At 43.4% G+C, this 17,626-nt stretch overlaps 2 protein-coding genes and 1 non-coding gene across 4 annotated transcripts; all 3 read right to left on the bottom strand.

Moving 5' to 3' along the window:
• Window positions 1-8,198: 8,198 nt before the first annotated feature.
• LOC112350912 lies at window positions 8,199-8,359 on the bottom strand. Its single transcript, XR_002993929.1, has one exon. It is a non-coding gene; the product is annotated as a U1 spliceosomal RNA (small nuclear RNA).
• A 2,169-nt stretch (window positions 8,360-10,528) lies between these two features.
• LOC112349098 lies at window positions 10,529-15,403 on the bottom strand. Its single transcript, XM_024682861.1, has 3 exons — window positions 15,224-15,403; window positions 14,964-15,174; window positions 10,529-14,902 (listed from the first exon to the last, which is right to left on the bottom strand). The coding sequence occupies exons 1-3, from the start codon at window positions 15,383-15,385 to the stop codon at window positions 10,656-10,658; spliced, it is 4,620 nt and encodes a 1,539-aa protein (XP_024538629.1). The 5' UTR covers window positions 15,386-15,403; the 3' UTR covers window positions 10,529-10,655.
• Window positions 15,380-17,229, bottom strand: LOC9630674 (bifunctional aspartokinase/homoserine dehydrogenase 1). 2 transcript variants are annotated; one of them, XM_024682875.1, is made up of 13 exons: window positions 17,080-17,229; window positions 16,899-17,028; window positions 16,766-16,849; window positions 16,578-16,699; window positions 16,472-16,525; window positions 16,334-16,421; window positions 16,188-16,280; window positions 16,096-16,136; window positions 15,987-16,040; window positions 15,774-15,937; window positions 15,656-15,725; window positions 15,484-15,609; window positions 15,380-15,421 (listed from the first exon to the last, which is right to left on the bottom strand). In XM_024682875.1, the coding sequence occupies exons 1-12, from the start codon at window positions 17,176-17,178 to the stop codon at window positions 15,484-15,486; spliced, it is 1,125 nt and encodes a 374-aa protein (XP_024538643.1). In that variant the 5' UTR covers window positions 17,179-17,229; the 3' UTR covers window positions 15,380-15,421. The 2 variants fall into 2 exon arrangements, with proteins under 2 accessions (XP_024538643.1, XP_024538648.1); XM_024682880.1 differs by lacking the exon at window positions 15,380-15,421 and having other exon boundaries at window positions 15,441-15,609; window positions 17,080-17,228.
• Between the last annotated feature and the right edge of the window lie 397 nt (window positions 17,230-17,626).

Genomic DNA, 17,626 nt, shown 5'->3' on the forward strand with positions numbered 1-17,626 from the left:
ATAGACCAGCAAGGCAATGAATCTACACATAATTGTTTAAGGAAAAGAACTTCTTTATTTATAGCAAAATGTGAAGCTCTGTGATGAGTATCAGCAAATATGTTTTACTCTTACTAAAAAAAGTGAGTTTAATTTAATTAATTAATTTGCAAACTTTAAACTATACTAAACCTGGTTAAATTTAATTTTAGATCAACTTAAACCTTACTTTTATAAATATTATTAGCACTTGCCCAGCATATGCTGCCCAGTTAGCAAAATATTGTTTTGATTGTTATAATTTTGTTATATTAAAAACTAAAATTGGAATAGTATAAAAAAACAAATATTGTATTCCACTTTGAAAGAAGAATTGAGGGAATTATGCCTAACAAATGTTAGATAAACATAAAAATCAATTCTTATCAAATGGTTGTGATTATTGTTGATGAGCTCCATCGGGCGATATCTCGAGTCTCCATCCTCGATGGAAATGGTTCCATCAATTTGATTGGCAAGGCCAAAGTCGCCAATTTTGTAGATGCAATTCCGGATATAAATGTTGTCAAGCTTCACATCTAGGTGAGTGAGGATGCGAGTGTAAGTGCTTCAAAGTGTTTAAGAGCTGCCATGCATGATAAACTAAGAAAAAAACACAATTGAGCTGTTTATTTGAAACATTGCCTCAATTAGCTTCTTCTTCGTGAATGTGTATACAAGGCTCTCGTCTCATAGATTCATCTCGCACAACTCCATTTGGATATACAAAAAGTCATTTTTGAACCATGAGGAGAAGTAACACACTACGTTTTCATGGTAACCTGGAAGCTGGATCATTTTTGAGGAAGCCAGTGGTAATACTGAAAGAAAAAAGCTAACTCACCAAGACACAAAAGTTCCTGAACTTCTCTTGGTGCTTTCCTTTTGCAAAGAGAAAAATTTGCCAAATCAATACCATAGTCTTTTGAATATTGTGACAAACCGATCTCCCTCATCTAGCAGATGTCAATTGGAATGCTCTTGAGAACTTTATAAATATAGCTAAAATCAACTTGTCCTATTTCCTGACAGTTATGAAAGAAAAATGAAAAATAACAATATACCCTACCTAGCTCTCTCGAGAAATACATCAGTGTTAAAAAGAAGGGTTCTAGAAGTGCTATGTGCTGCAGTGCCTTCTTCTTGCGCCCCATGCAGCTTGGCTACCTCCCATTGGCCGAGAGCAACCATCAGCATGATTATTCGCTAACACATGGTTAAAGAAATAACCCCTTTACAATTACCCCCATTGGACAGCTGTGATTGGTTGGATCCAGCGGCCCAGAAAGTTTGGCAACTCCTCCTTATTGTGATAGATAGCTATAGCCTATTTGATGCACAAAATCTTCAATTTTTTCAATTACTACCAATTGCTATGCATATAATTAACAAGCTAGTTTTGTTATATTGAAAACTAGGTTGGAATAGTATCAATTAATTGTTATATTCCACTTTAACAAGATCTAAATAAGAATTGAGGAAGTAATTGTAAGCATGTGTTTTCTTAGAGGAAACAATATTAGATTCCAGAAGCCAGGGTTTATATAGCTACAAAATCTCATTACAAACACATAAAATAAAACATAATAAAATCTATTATTTCCTACAATGCAACAGGACACTTAGTTGGAAGTGTGCCTATAAATGTCTAGATTTAGCCACAAAAAAAGGTTTAAAAAACAAAGGAAATCCAGTTGATGGGATTCCAGTATATGCTAAAGCAGCCAATAGGCTAATTTAGAATAGATGAAGTACTGCATTGGGACTAGGACTTTCACTAGGACCTAAGAACATTTCATTATCACTTTTTTTGGGGCTTGGGATTGTATACATGAAAAATCAAATTATCTGACTGAGTTTGAAGAAACATAAGCCTTGGAATTTACCTTAATTACACTTAAACCATAGGATCCATCACAAAAATGTTGTGGATGCCATAGAACTCCAATGATCTTCAGGCTGAGAAAAACACAGTGTCTTGCTGTTACTCATGCCAACCTTGAACTTGAAACCTGCCTTTTGGAGTGGCCCCTCAATGAGCTTAAGCATCATGGGGAACTGGGAGACACCATCGACTTGATCAACTTGACACCATTAATTTTCTTGAGCATAGATATTAGTGCATTGATCTTGGCACTCCTTCATCCATGATGCTGCTGCATGCCAATAGAGAATGCCCTGGAATCCCATGGGAGCATGCTGGTGGCAATAAAGAGCTTGGGGAGCTAAGAATCATGGCACTAAGAACATCAAAGGGCTGCAAACTTGGTGTTTAATATTTGGCATTCCATGCAGAGAAATCATGTGTGAGTGAGTGCCATTCCTCCCATTCCAGTGCTAGAACCCTACAGAAGAAGGAGCAGTGTGAATCACCACTCTCAAATGGCATAGCAAGTCTCCACTATAGCATGAAACTTGATAGTAGAGATTGGAGTGCAAAAGGTTGAGTGCCAATGCCAGTCAACACATTGAATACATGTGTCTAAGCAATTAGCAACCTCACATTGGCTATAACACAATTATTAACTAAGACATCATTAACAAAATAACCCTGACAGTCTGGCAACTCCTCCTTAATTATAGAAAGACATTATATGCGTTCTGTATTATATAAATATATCTAACCTAAAAATTGTGGATAAAGATTTTTAGGCTATTTTTACTATGAAAAAAATAAACCTAAGATAAATCATCATTATATATTTATTTATTTATTTATTTATTATAATTAAAAAATAGAAGTGAGATAAAAAGTGATTTATCATTATCAAAATTAACAATTCTGACAATGAGATAAATTTTAAAGGGTCAAATTCACAAACCTTATTGATTCTATTTTTCAAATTGATATGCAAAAAAACCTAGAATTTATAATTATCTTCTTTAAAAGGTGGTCATATTTTGTAGCCAAAAGTGTCATACATGATGAGGAAGCTGTATGTAAATAAATAAGATAAATATCTAAGTGTATATATTTAGTCTTTCAGCTCTGTGAACGAAAGTAAAAATTACTAAAATAAATTTGTTGCACTATGTAGCAACATAATATTTTGTTTTTTTAAAACGATTTTTAATACAATAGCATTGGTTTGACTAATAAATATTCCTATAAGACTTTCATAATAAAGATATATATAATAGCATAAACCTAAATCTGTTGTAAAATAATAGTAAAGTAAAAAGTTTTATTTTAAATATATGCTATTTAGGAATTTATAAATTAAAATATATTTTAAAATATAAAGGAATGTCCTATAAATCAATTTTCTTAAAAGTGGTATTTAACAGATTCTTTAATACATTAATCTTCAGCTCATGAGTTAGACTATATTGGTTTGGAGGGTGTTGGAACACTAGTATCATGGAGATCTTCTTGGGGAATTCTGTGAGTTTTAGCTGCTCAATAAATGGTGAAGCATGATTGATTTTGTATGGCAATCTCTTATATACATTGTGATAATGAAGTTTAAGGTAACCACATCCATTATAGTGAAGCCAAGCTTTATATAATGCTAATAGATGCAAGTGCTTTCATGGTAGAAGCTCTAGACATGCACTAATGACTAGAAATATTATATAGTTCCTATTGATCAAGAAATCACATAATATTTTTACCCATCATTGCCTAGTTGACTAAATTGTTTTGATTCTTTACCCAAAAACTATGTGTGTAAAGGGTGCTCTCCAATGACCATATTGTAAGCATCAAACAAGGAACTAGAAAATAGAGGCTAAAGTCTTGATTTTCCTATCACATTTCTCCATCATGGTTGAAAGAGGAGCTAAAACTCTAACTACCTTAAAATTTATAAATGGTAAACATGGTTTATATTAGTGAGAAGTAATATTTTTATTAATTTTGCTACATACCTTACTTGTTATGCTCTATAATCTCTGATTTAGCTATGTTAATAATGTACTATTATTATTAATGAATCAGGAATATACCTGGATTACATAATTGTTAAATTTATTCAAATACTAGCTATTCTAGTTAGCAAACACTGTTTTGATTATTATAATTTTGTTACATTGAAAACTAAATAGGAATAGTATCAAAACAACAAATATTATATTCCATTTTAAAAGAAGAATCGAGGAAGTAATTATAAATATGTGTTTCATTAGAGGAAACTATCAAATTCCTTAAAGGGAATTATAAGATCCAAGTGACATAGTGAGTTTCCATTGCAAAAAGTTGAGCATCAATATTGGTTAACATATTATATGTGACATGTATCACAACACCTTCTTCTCTTGCCCCACAAACACTATAAACATTATGTTCATCATTGATGATCCTAAAGCTGAAAACATCTATAAATTATTTATAATTACAAATTACAAAATATTTGTAATATTTTGATTGGATTTTTCTTGTGAACTTTAAAAGCAAATGCATGTGATAGGTGATATGGGCCATGTCTATCATAAGCTCAAATCGTCATGGTATACTAAAGAGATGCCAAAATATATTTTCTACAGTTTCCAAGGAACTAAAGATAAAAATATATTCAAGATTGAACCTTCCATTATTGTCTTGAAAATTACTGATGATATGCTTTAGGACCATATATAGAAGAAGTTGCACTCTATTTCATTCATATATGAAAAGAACTTCTTTAGGGTATATTCATAATCTTTTTCAATGGTTCATAATGCATGTTTTGTCAATACATGCACTACCATTTCATCCCTAAAAACCTTTGAGCAATCTTTATTTGTTGCAACTGCCATGTTTGCAAAATATTTAACAAATGCAAGATATTAATTAATGCCACCATTGCAAAAATGAATAAAGTTTTTCCAAACTTTGTAAGTCCATGGGAAATTTTATCCTCAAGACGTTTGTATGAAAAACATTTATATAGACCAAACATATGGTCTCACTTTTGGCCAATTTCTAAAGATGTTCACTTCTCTTTGGATGATTAGGGCAATCAAACTTTTAGAGACACTAAAAGGTTGCTTTTATTCTCCATTAGTGCCAATTAGAGCTCCCCAAAGGTTATTGCATTCAAGGTTGATTAAAGTACTATGCACTTTCATTTTTTATTCCATATTATGTTTTTGTTTTTTGTTTTACAATATATTGTCTATAAGCTTGCCACAATCCATTGGATCCACTTGGTGCTAGATTGCAACTTCAAAATCTCTTATAGGGCTTTCCACCAAACTTTGGTTTCACTTCTAGCAAATTGAGCTCCACTTTGGTTATATTTATGACTTCTTGCATGATTGGACAGCAAAAAGTTTGAACTGGAGGTAGAGTGTGAATCCCTTGAAACTCTTCTTCCTCTTGTATATCAACTCTTTCTCAGTGCCATGGTCATGGCATCAATTGCATTTAAAATAACACTTCTATGCCAAAACATCTCTAGATTCACAACAATCACTTGTAAGTTCTAGAAATTTTAAAAAGAAAAACCAACATATCTTGAGCTTAATTTGTGAATAGTGTTTGGACCTTTAAATTTCATCAAGCGTGAGAATACACTAGCCAGGAGCTCAAAATATCCCCCAAGTGGCTCTACAAGTTCTATAGCTCCTTTTACTCATTAGTGAGTGTGGAGGAAGCTTCAGACTAGAATCTCTCTCCAAGAAGCAAGTCATGTAGGAAATTTTCACCATAGATGGATTCCCAAGATTGCCTAATCCTTATGGAGTTCTTAAGCTACAAGAGCTCCTGGCGAAGAGCCATTGGATTCACTAAAACCCCGACTGTGTAAGCAATTTATAGCAGCAGATCATTGAAGAAGTTACTGTTGAGATGATGCATTTTGTATCATTCCCATGATCTCCTCTCCAATAAGAGTTGCCTTGAACTGAGTGCTTTGCAGGCGGTGCCTAAGCCTAGTGCCAATGATGAACATAGAAGTGGGAGGAGCTTGGAGCTACAATGTGTGATGAGCTCCTGCAACTTCCTCATCTCCTTGCCTAAAGTCTTGATTTCACGATTTCTTACTGTCACTTTGTGGTAGTACTAGAGATTCTTGAGTTATGGTGATTGATCTGACATTGTTGTGGCCAAGGTAGCGAGAAACATTGATGCCTTATGATGCTATCACCCAAAAGGGCCAAATCAAATCCGTACAGTTTTTCTTTTTAGTTCGTGGTTCAGTAAGCAATTGGAAAACTTTAAACCAACACATAGAATAAAGTGTACAGCAAGTTCATGTTTGTTTATATCCTTAGCCTCCATCACATACTAAACACTGTTTCATACTTCTTTTGTAAATTTGAGGTTTTTTACACAAACCTGGTTCCATGCAACTTTCATTGCTCTCTCCACCCATCTCTACATCACGTAGAACTTGTTGAGTTTGCCACTATGAAGAAACATTGTCTAGCAATGACTGGTAATTGTAGTCTATTATATGGTTTTGAGACCCCAAACTAGAGTCATTGACTATTATAGAGTTTTGAATGAAGCAGTTGATTAATATGAATTAATCACAGCCATTGACCTAATGCCCTGTGTGATTATTCACTAAGACATGGTTAAAGAAATAACCCTTTGACAGCTACCTCCCATCCAACAGCTGCCATTAGCTGGATCCGATAGCCCAGAAAGTTTGGCAACTCCTCCTTATTGAAAACATCATATACATACATACATACATATGATAATTTATATTAATATAATCTCTATAAATAGAAAAGCTGATTATAATATTAATAATGGAGTAAAATGATCGATTTTTAGAAATCATAAAAATTACTATCATAGATTGCTTTAGTTTTTTATTCTGAAGATAACAAGCCATTGCCAGCTTCACAATATTTTTTTGGTGACCATTGCTGCAAAGGCGGAGTAGAATTATCAATTTAGTTTTTCTGAAAGTACAAGAATCAATCTAACAATAAACTCTAACCAAGTTCTCATAATTTAAGATTATCTAGCTCAGCAATAATCTGTGCTTCTTCCAGCTATAACTTTTGACAATACCAGGAACACAATCCTGGGTGGTAGCAACAAAGTCGCAGGGCCATTCAACTACGGCACAGGCATTCTGAGCCACTCTGTTTTACACAAGAATCACTTTATTCCATGACCGGGCTAGCATCTTGGAAATCAGGCATTTGCTTCTGTTCTTTGCCTGTCACCTTCACAAAAATGAACGCCTCTAAGTGACATCGATTACATTTGCAGTCCGAGACATTGAATTTGGCTATCTTTGAGCAGCTGAGATGGTTTGGAAGATGCTGGCAGGCTGCTGAGTTTCCAGGTGAGCCTCTCTCGTCATTTGATCCAGGCAAATTCTTATCAGTCTTATATCTTTCATCCAAGCTCAAAGTAACGAATATGCTGGCTATATTCTTAGAAAGTGTTTGAGAACTTGGGCGGGAGAGTTTTTAGGGCTCTTGATACAGAATCTTACTTGAGAGCAAGGTTTATGAGCTTTCTGGCCGTGTTCAAAATCCCGCTTCATGAACGGGTGGATAATTTTGACGGACAAACGAATATTCTAACCCACTTCAACCTATCCCACATGCCGGAGAGTAAAAATCTGCAGTTTGATCAGTATATAAAGGAGACCCAGTTACCTTGTAAGAAAATCGGGTGCTCTGACCGCGAGCAGCCCTTTAAAACCAAGAAGCACTGGGAGGTTGTTTACGAGACGGCTTCCAAAAACCCAAGAAGCATCCAATTAAACCCAAGAAGCATACGAGCATGTAAGCATTGCCATTTTTTTCAATCGATTGTGCGGCTACAACCAAGTGCGAGGACAATTTTGCGTCGCGTCCCTCAGAGACTACAATGACTAGCTGGACATCAGTGACCTCTCGTTTCAATATGGTCCATGGCATCATTGTGGCTGAGACGGGAGGCGCTCGCAAGGTATCTTTACTCTCTCTTCACACACAGGCTGTGGAGATTAGCACGGTATCCCAGCGAGAATTTGGATCGAAACCTTCTGGAGCCTATGCGCCGCCAGTGGCGGGGATGTTGATGCAGCAGCCAACGAGGCAGCCCGAGCCGATTGGACACAGCCTGCTCAACGGTGGCGCGGCCGACGCGCAGAGGAACGCCGCCATCGCAGGCAGGAAGTTTTCTCCGCCGTGTTCTTGAGAGCTGATGGTTTCGACATCCTTGACTGATTTTTCTAAGGAGAGCAATAATTCGAGAAGGCAAGGCAAGAGATGAAAAAATCATTCATCTTACGGCTTAGAATTTGGAGAGGGCCGCGCGTACGCGAGCCCTCAACTTCCACAAATTACGACGCCCACTCCTCCACTTTGGGAAGATGGTAGGCCGGCCAAGCCGATGTGCAATGGGAAGGCCGAACCTAGGCCATTAGCCTTCAGGATCACTAATAAACCCCGTCCAGGTAAGTATGGATCTTTTCCCCAGGCCCTAGCTTATATACTGCTCTTGTGCCCTTATTCCACGCCTCGGCATGTGGGATAGGGCAAAGAATTGGTGCAGCATATCCTTCGGTCATGGCATGATCATCGAGAGGAGTTGTCGGGTGAGAAAGAAAGAAGCCTTCTCTCATCTTCTCTTTTGTATTTTGGGAGCAAAGCTCTCCAAGGAGTAGCAAGAACTTAAATGTGACCTTTACAACAATTGATACTGTTGCTGCAAGTATCTTGCCCAAGAGTGGTCGAATGGTGGGCCCTCACGATTATAATATGATGTAATTGGCTCGGCCGGATGCCGTATCTGAGCACCCCGCGGTTCGAACCCACGACCAGAAGTTAAAAGAGTACCATACCGCTAATATTTGTAAAATAATTTTATTCAAATATATGTATGCCAAAATTGAGCTAGGGCTTGGGGCAAGCTTGCCCAGGGCATGCGGGTTTAGGGTTTACGCAAATACAATAAACCCTAAATTTGCTCGCATCTCATCTTTTCTTTTAGGGTTCTTCAAAGATTAGGGTTCTTGTGGACCACGCCTTGAATTTCTTCACCAACAGAATATAACACTACCAGTTGGCACTCTGGTATAGCTTGATGCTTGGACCATTAAATGAAGTTTAGGTGCACATATGCCACCTCCAGTTCACCAGCCGATATCCTCCATATTGTTTTACGGGGCTTTGTTGCTCCCCTGGGTTCTTGTGAAGGTTCTTTTGTGCTTGATTGATGGTATGACAACATGCATCATTTTCACCATGCGAGTTCACTTGAAAAGCTGTGAACTCCATTCCCTTGAAAAACATACACAGCTTCTTTATCCATAGGGAGATATATATCAATTACAACGTTCACTCTTCCACTTTGGGACAGCCAGTGCTTAATAGAGTAAATATAGTCACATTCCATGAGGATATCCTTCGGTCAAAGACTAGGGTCAAAAGGTCAACATCTTGACCGGCCCTTCTTCCAGCATGAAATCCACGGCCTCTTGCGGCCGGCCCTCGCGGAAGTAGACCATGAATGGCTCTGCGCGACCGCTGGGATCCAGCCTGACTATCTCCTCCGCCACTCGCCTTGCTCGGGCGCTGTCCCGACGGATCTTACACACGTCAAGGAGCAGCTTCCACGCCGAGGCCGAGGCCACGAACGGCATGCTTGCTGCAAGATCCTCAGCATCTCCCAGCTCTGATCGGCTCGTCAACATCACCAGGATCGCGCAGTAGTGCTCCACACTTGTCCGGATGCCGTAGTCTGAGGCCATGTCGCGGATGATCCCCGCCGCATTGTCTAGGCACCCGAGCCATCAGCTGCCCCGAGCAATTCTCCGAGTGAAAAATCTCCAGCGCTTGCCCCGGGAGGTTGTTCATGGTGCACGCCTCCATGATGGACGCCCAGGTGACGGTGCTCCTCACCAGCATCGCGTCGAACAGCTCCATTGCCTCAACCAGATGCCCGTTACGGGCATACGCCACAATCAGGGTGTTGCATGCGTCGACGGTCACACGGGGCAAATTGTCGAAGGCTGTACGGGCCTCCGCCACCATGCCGTGGTCTCCGTACGCCCTGATCATGTCCACCCACGTCCCCCGCGTCGTCTCCGGCATCAAGTTGGCGGCCTTGACGCACTCGGCTAGATACCCTGCCCTGCGCGAGCGAGTTCCAGCTCCCGGAAGTCCTGGCGGGCATGGAATCGAACAGCTCCTTCGCTGCAGCCACATTCCCTGCGCGAGCGAATGCTGCTAGAACCGCATTTGCGGCAATGGAATCCGAGGCTGGGACGCTCTGGAGCATCTCGCTGGCCTCGTCGACCAGGCCGTTTCTCGCGTACGCATTCTGAGCCACTCTGTTTCACACAAGAATCACTTTATTCCATGACCGGGCTAGCATCTTGGAAATGCCAGCCCCTCAGGCATTTGCCTTTGTTCTTTACCTTCTTCACAAAAATGAACGCCTCTAAGCGACATCGATTACATTCGCAGCTGTACAACTGCGATGTCCGAGATTGAATTTGGCTATCTTTGAGCAACTGAGATGGTTTGGAAGATGCTGGAACTGTGTATCAGGCTGCTGAGTTTCCAGGTGAGCCTCTCTCGTCATTTGATCCAGGCAAAATTCTTATCAGTCTTTGACTGTCTAGCTCAAAATAACGAATATGCTGACTATATTCTTAGAAAGTATTTGAAAACTTGGGCGGGAGAGTTTTTAGGGCTCTTGATACAAAATCGGTGAGAGCGCTTCGTTTTGGCCTAGCATATTTCGCATGAAAATTTCAGCCGAGAGCATCGCCGAGGGCGGCGAGGAACACCTCCTGGTAGATCCGCCTCACTTCTCCCAATCCATCGTCGTAGGCGCAAAACCCTACAGCCAGTAGGGCTCTCGCGACGCTCGCCGCCACGAGGTCGCTCACGGCTGCCGAATTCGAGCTGCGCAGCACAGATTCGTCCAGCCCACAGGCATGGAAGCACGCCGCGAGCAGGGAGGTGTTCGTCAGCTTGTAAGCGCCGTTTACTCCGCCGTGGTGATTGTCATCTAGCTTGACGAGCTCCATCGCCAGGCACAGGTTGAGGCACGCTGCTCCAACGACGCTCAAGTGATGGTGGCTCGATCCTTTCACTCCCGGAAAGTTTCCAGCGTCGAGAAATGCCGCTGTGAGCATCTTGTCCAGAGAGATGCCAGTCCTCATCCCAGGCTTGAGGTAGCCTTCCTCGGGTGGATAGTCCAAAAGGCGACGAACTGTTGGAAGGTACGTCTCTCGCCACGCGCTGATCTTCTCTGAGTTAAAAACCTCGTCTGGGAGCTCCATCGTCCACGCCTCGTCTTTGATCACGTCCAGCGATGACAAGACTTGGAAAGCTTGCTCCAGGAGGTATTTCCGATTGTCCAGAGGAGTAGCAGCGACGAAAGCTGGAGAGTAAGAACTTGGAGCGACGGCAATGGTGGTGGATCTCGAGTCTGCTGGAGGTTCGGAAATTCTTGAATCTCTCTCCAGCTGATCTTCCTCCGTTTCAGGAACATCCGGTAGCACAAACGGTTCCATCTCTGCGACTGCTTCACCACCATGTAAGTTCTTCTCAGCGTCAGCTTTAGATGGATCCACAATCACCCCGGTCTTTAGAAACGTCTCGTCCTCGCTATAGAGCCGCATGTTGTGCTTGATGAGCATGTTGTCCACCTCCATGACGTCGAACTTAGAGAATGCCAGCATGCTCAGATGCCTCTCCATGCCTGGAATCAAGTCCCGGTGGTGGAAAAGCAGACCCTCCGCTATGATCCTCGCGAACTCGGTCCCAAACTCTGTGTTCCTCTTCTTCCTCTGCCCCTCGTCGACATAGGCTAGTTCCTGCCTCTCCCTGTTCCAGTAGAGCATCCTCTCCGAGACCGCGTGACGGGTAGTGTCTCCAGCGCGAAGAGTCCAGTGAACTTTCAGGCTCGTTTCGAGTTCCATCTCCTTTAGACGCAGCAGTTCCTGCACTATGGTTTGTCGCTCCTTGACGGAAAGTGATAGAGCCAGATACCCGAGTATTGCTCTGAACAGTCCCAGGTGGATGTATCCTTTGTCCCAAACCAGTTTCCTTCCGAGTGAGAGGCTCATGCAGCTCGTGTCCGTCTCCGATTCAGCACATTCGGAGATTGTCTTGACCCCCAGCCAGGAGTAGACTTTATATAGCTCCTGCGTGTTGATCTCCTGGCTGGTTGGATACCACGCCACCCACGGACGAGGATTAGTGTTTCCAAAGAGATGTTCCAGCTCTAGCTGATCAACCATGACCGTCTTTGCAGGCGGAAGAAGCTTGACGGTGGCTGCGTTCTTTTCGCAGGCTGGTATTGAAGGAACGCAGCTGCTCGCGCGGAAAACTTTCAGATACGGCGTCGAAGTTGGTCGTGACGAGACTAGCTTCGCCTCCACCAGCTCACGCCACACTGTGTAAGCCCTTTGTACCTCGACATCTTTTCCTTTAGACGACCAGCTCTGCCAGAGCTCGCAGAACTTGATGATCGAGGGCTTCTCACAAACATCAAACCTCTTCTGAAGGATGTCTTGCATGACCCGCTCGTAGCAGCTATCCAGAGGTACAACACCGATTTCTCCAAACAAGCCCTCAACGTCGTGAATGACGCATTCTTCCTTTTTCTTCCAGGTTGCTGCACGGCCTTCGCTCTGCGGCACCCAGATCGTGTCAACGTCCCTCCATAATTCTTGTTCAGCGCAGCGGGAGAGGTACTGATAAAATCTGACCACTTTAGCCGTGTCGACTTGCCGAGCAGGAAGCTTCTGCATATTGCCGAGACAGCGGAGGACAGTTGCATATCCCATGCCGGGCTCGCAAGCCACTCCCAGGCTTCGGAACTCGTTCTTATACTCCTCCAATGGCATCCAGTCCTTGTCCACGAACGGAACGTCCTCGACTTTCAAGACTTTAAGCAGCTCAGGCACCGGCAGGAATGCAACGGTTGGGCAGCAGTATCCGTGGCTCGTCTTCAACCACTTGGTAGTCTTAATACTGGAAGTGAAAGCGGGTGCATTGCAGTGCCTGGATTTAATCCACTTCAGTAACAACGAGCTCGCTGCGACGTTACCAACATAATGCGGAGGAAGGGCCTCGTTCACCGGATCAAAGGCGGGGATGTCCGTAGCCAGGAACTGCTCCTTCAGAAAATTCACAAACTCGGTTCGCACGTCGGAGTCGGAGAGATCGACCGTTGCTGACACCATATACTCTTGTGACAATTTTCGAACGCCGCGTCTCCACGCGGCAGACGGGAGCAAGAGCGGCCACTTCGCTCCACAAGCCGCCGGTAGCAACAATGGACGCGTTGAAACATAACTCGCACCATAGGGACTCACGGCTCCGTCATTCTCGACGATTGGTAAATTACGCTTTTCGTTGCTGATAGATGTGTACGAGCTGCGGTCGTTTCTGTACAGGTCGAACAGGAAGTGCATCGCTAGAACAGCAAGCTTTGCATTTGAGGAGTTCGCAGTGACTGCTCCAAGAACCTGACGAGCGAGTGAGCATGCTGTCAGTTCGCTCACGCTGAAGGGGGCTCTCTCCAACCAGTTCTCTAAAACCGAGTGCTGCCGGATTTTTGCAGCGCAGGCCGATGGAACGAAGTTGAAAGTTAGCCAACGTTGAAACACCTCTGTCCAACCAGCGAGCCAAGCGGTAGCTCTATGACCAGAATCCCAGTACATGGATCTGCCATCGTTTCGCGCGAGATCATCCATGCTTGCCAACTGGAGTCGACCATCGGAGCCTCGATACTTGAGAAACTTGAGGGATCTCAAAGTTGACGACTTGGAGGACAGGAACACCAGCAGCTTGACATATGCATCGTCGGGGAGCGATCTCATCCAGTCTTCAGAGTCGAGGCTTTGGTGATATTCATCGTTGCTCATATCTGGGACTCCCAGGAGTCTCAGCACCGAGCCGTAGTTCTCCTGCAGCGTGCTGTCCACTATGTACGAGGAACTTCGTCGCAAGAACCAGGGACTTCCTCGCAAGAACCTCGGACACTTCGGTGCGGCTCTGAGAAGCTCTCGGAAGCTGGGGGCGACTTTTCTCGCAAGAGCAGGCTTGCAAAGCTGCCCGCTCGGTGGTGCACGGCCGACGTCCGAGGCGCAAAGAATGACGTTGTTGTCCTTCAGCTTGGACAAGATATCGTTGCGGACTTTCTCGAGGTACGAGTTGCGGCAAGCATTCACAGGTACGTACTTGTACATTGCCATGCGTGCTACTGACGGTATACTCTGCAGTCCAAACGCCGTGGTGTTGAGGAGAAGCTCGAAGGCGTTGTAGAAAACCTCGGGAACACAGCGAAAGATCCCCTGGTTCCAGGGGCTGTCAAAGAGGAGCGTCTCACGGGAGGAAACGAGCAAAAAGTCCGAGTTGATAAGAAACGGCAGGCCAGAGTGGATATCGGAAGGCAGGAACGAGAAGATATCGCCAATGCTGCAGCTGCTCGAGATACGATCATCCACCGGAAAGGCTAGAGTGATCGTCCAGCTATCGACGTCTTTTCGCTTTTCAACCTTGGCCTCCTGAGGTACTTTCAAAGTCTGCTTAAACATGTAGTAGTTGCTGTGCTGAGTGCCATTCCGTCCGTTACTAGCTGTGAGAAAAGTTGTGCTCGTTTCCACGCTTCCATTCTTTGACGTTGTCATCTCCACAGATCTGGAGAGAGCCAGTTCCGTGGGAGGCCGCGACTGCTGATCGTAGATGGAGAGCATGCGTATCTTCGATAGGAAGAGGAGCGTCTCCGCTGGGATTTGAGTAAGCTGCTTTGCCACCTCCGAAATCTTTTCTTGACGCAAGGGAAGGATGATCACCGTTGCAGGAAGCTTGGCCTTGCTACAGACCTTCTGCAGCACAGCGTCTGTAGGACGGTCGACCCATTCCGGGACAATATACCCGAGCTTGGCCTCGTTGTGGGGCTCTTCGTCGAAACGAATACGAAAGCCATTGCTGATTATATACGGCTGCTTGGTGACGAGAAAAACGCTCTTAAACCCAATTCCTGTACGAGCAAGAGACGTTACCACGGCTAGAGAGGGAGAGGTAAGAAAGAATTATCTCACCTTTCTCGCCAATGTATCCTTGAGACTTCTTTCCTTTCTTTGTGGACTGACCAGCGCCGCACAAGGACTCTATATTCTTTTCCGAGAAACCAACTTCGTTGTTCAAGAGCAGCAGCGTGGCAGCTGCTCCAGTGCCAGTGACGTCGGTCTTTGTGAGATAGATTTCGATGCTCGGCTCCATGGACGAATGGTAAGTGTTGTCCTCAGCGTTCTAAGACGCTCATGTTTGTCAGGTACAGAACCAAGTTCGAGCAAAGTACCTGGAGGAGTTCGGACAGGAAATGGATGTCCTTCTGGTAGAGCTCGGCAGAGAGGAGCCTGATCGTCTCCTGGAGCATGAGAGCGAGAGGATTGGGACCGGACTGGCCGATTCCAAAGCGCTCGCGACGCAAGCGCTCGATAAACATTCGCTGGGACGACATTTCGCTGTGCAGAAATCTGTCTCCTACGTTCTCTCCCTTACGTGAAGCAAGAATAGGAAGGCTTATTAAAAAGTTCGATTTTGCTTAAGATTCGATACCTAGCCAAAATAGTCTTGGAGGTCCAAAACGTCCGCTAACACACCAGCGGCTGTAGTATCATTGCCTGCCCCGGCTCCCTTAATAACAAGAGGCGAAGTCGAATAACAGCGCGTGAAAATCTCGACCTGCAAAAACAAAGTTTCAGGAAACGCACAAGCTCTATACAATTACCAGATTATCGCTTCCATGCAGCTGACCGAGAGCGGACTGCTGAGGCTGCTCTACAATTCCCACTTTGCAACTGTAAGCAAAGGACAGGTTTTTGGTAAGCTCAGGCGGATTGACTTACTGAAAGTTTTCGATCGTCGCCACATATCGTAGAACACAACCCCTAGCAGCTGCTTCTTTCACACGGTTTCTCATTGGCAAGTCTAGTTCGGCTAGTCCTTCTTTTAGAAATTGCATGGTGCTCATCAGTTTGGGAGCCAGACTTGGCGGATATAAGCACTCAACCTTTAAGCAGCACGTCACTAAGAGGAATCCAACCAAAGAAAGTGAGTACCTCCACATCCTCTAAGTTTATTCTCCATCCCATTAGTCGAGCCATTATAAGCGCCTGAAAAATGAAAGAAGTCATGTTGCATTCACGAGATAGTAGCAAGTGGTTTCACCTTCCTTGCTACGTCCATACCGCCAAGATCATCACGAGGGTCTGAAAGCGTAAGAATAAACTACACGAAAAATAGAAAAGAAAGATAGCTACCTGGCTCGGTGTAACCAAGCTCTTTCGCTTGTCTCACAATATCACTAAACGATTCACCATACTCCAACCGACTCATTACAAAGCCGAGAGTGCCTGACAAAGGACGTTAGAAGTGGCAAATTTTTTATGAGAATGAAAGGACAAACCACTGAGAGCACCAACAATTTTCTTGATCGAATCTCCGGAATTTAGCAGACGGTTCAAAGTTGCTATGACTGGCAGAGCAGCACCGACCTGCTTGAGAAATGTTTGTAAAATGTACGTACAAATACTTCTTGCTTAACTGTTGATTCACAGCGATAACGTCGATTCAGTGCAGCAATCCTATCGTAAACGTTCTGCAGCCATGGGTCAAGGAAAAAAGAAGAAACAAAAAAAGAACGATCTTACAAACGAGCTGGTGAGAGGCTTCTTGTTCGCAAGAACAATGCAGCAATTCAAGTCCGCGATCTCTGCAAGTGCTTGTCCAATTTTTTCACTCGCGGTACAGTCAGCTACAACCAAAGGACGACCTGTAGGATAAACAAGAAAAAAAGTTGCATGATCATCCATCAAAATAGTTGAAAGGAAAGTTTTACCAGTTTCTTCTGTGATGGTTCTTATCGCAGCTGCTAGAGTTGCATCAAAATCTTCTTCGCGAACGGCTCGCGCATTTAATCCAGCTGAGCTTTCATCGTTTAAAGAAAAGGGAAATAAAAAACAGACATGTACCGGGCATTTGATTGTTCTTTTCCTTCGCAAGACAAATTTCCAGAAGAGCAGTGTCGTCCAGTTCTTCGTTTTTCTCACCCAAAACGATGGATTTGGAATCCACTACAGCCATCACAGCGACTCGCAAGCCCTGAGCATTTGATTCAAAGAGAGAAATCTTGGGCGATAGGCGAATAGATACCTGATCTTCGTGTAGTTTACGAGTGGAGACAATGTGGCGGAGGAGCTGCCGCCCGACGCCCCCGCATCCTAGAAGCGTCAGCTGGATTTTCCTCGCCATGGCCAAGAGCCCTAAGAAATTCCCAAATTTGAAAATATTGGGGGGAAGATTTAGGGCTTTGGAGCAATCGATAGGGTTCCTTGCGTCGATCTCGCCAGGCGAGGTAAGAATCGCGTTGGAAAAATCGCAGCTTGTCGATTTTCTTTCCAATGTAGGGTAAGATCGAGTCTATGGCGCGGTATGTTTCTTAAAAATCCAAATAGCTCGTGTTTATTTTTATCCAAAGCGACAAGTCGAATGAATTCCACTAGTCCTTTATGCGATCAATATGTCCTTGCCACTTTTTTTTTCCTGCTACTTCATTTCTTCTTCTTATTCGCCTTCTGTTCTGTACTAACATTTTTTTTTTTTCAGGTACTTGTATTCCTCAACACGGGATAACTCGGCGATTTAGGCAAGCTTCTCCCAGATCCAAGATATTCGATCTAAAACAACGCAAAACGTAGAT

Source organism: Selaginella moellendorffii, unplaced genomic scaffold, assembly GCF_000143415.4.
Source record: "Selaginella moellendorffii unplaced genomic scaffold, v1.0 SELMOscaffold_1, whole genome shotgun sequence".
Taxonomy (NCBI): domain Eukaryota; kingdom Viridiplantae; phylum Streptophyta; class Lycopodiopsida; order Selaginellales; family Selaginellaceae; genus Selaginella; species Selaginella moellendorffii.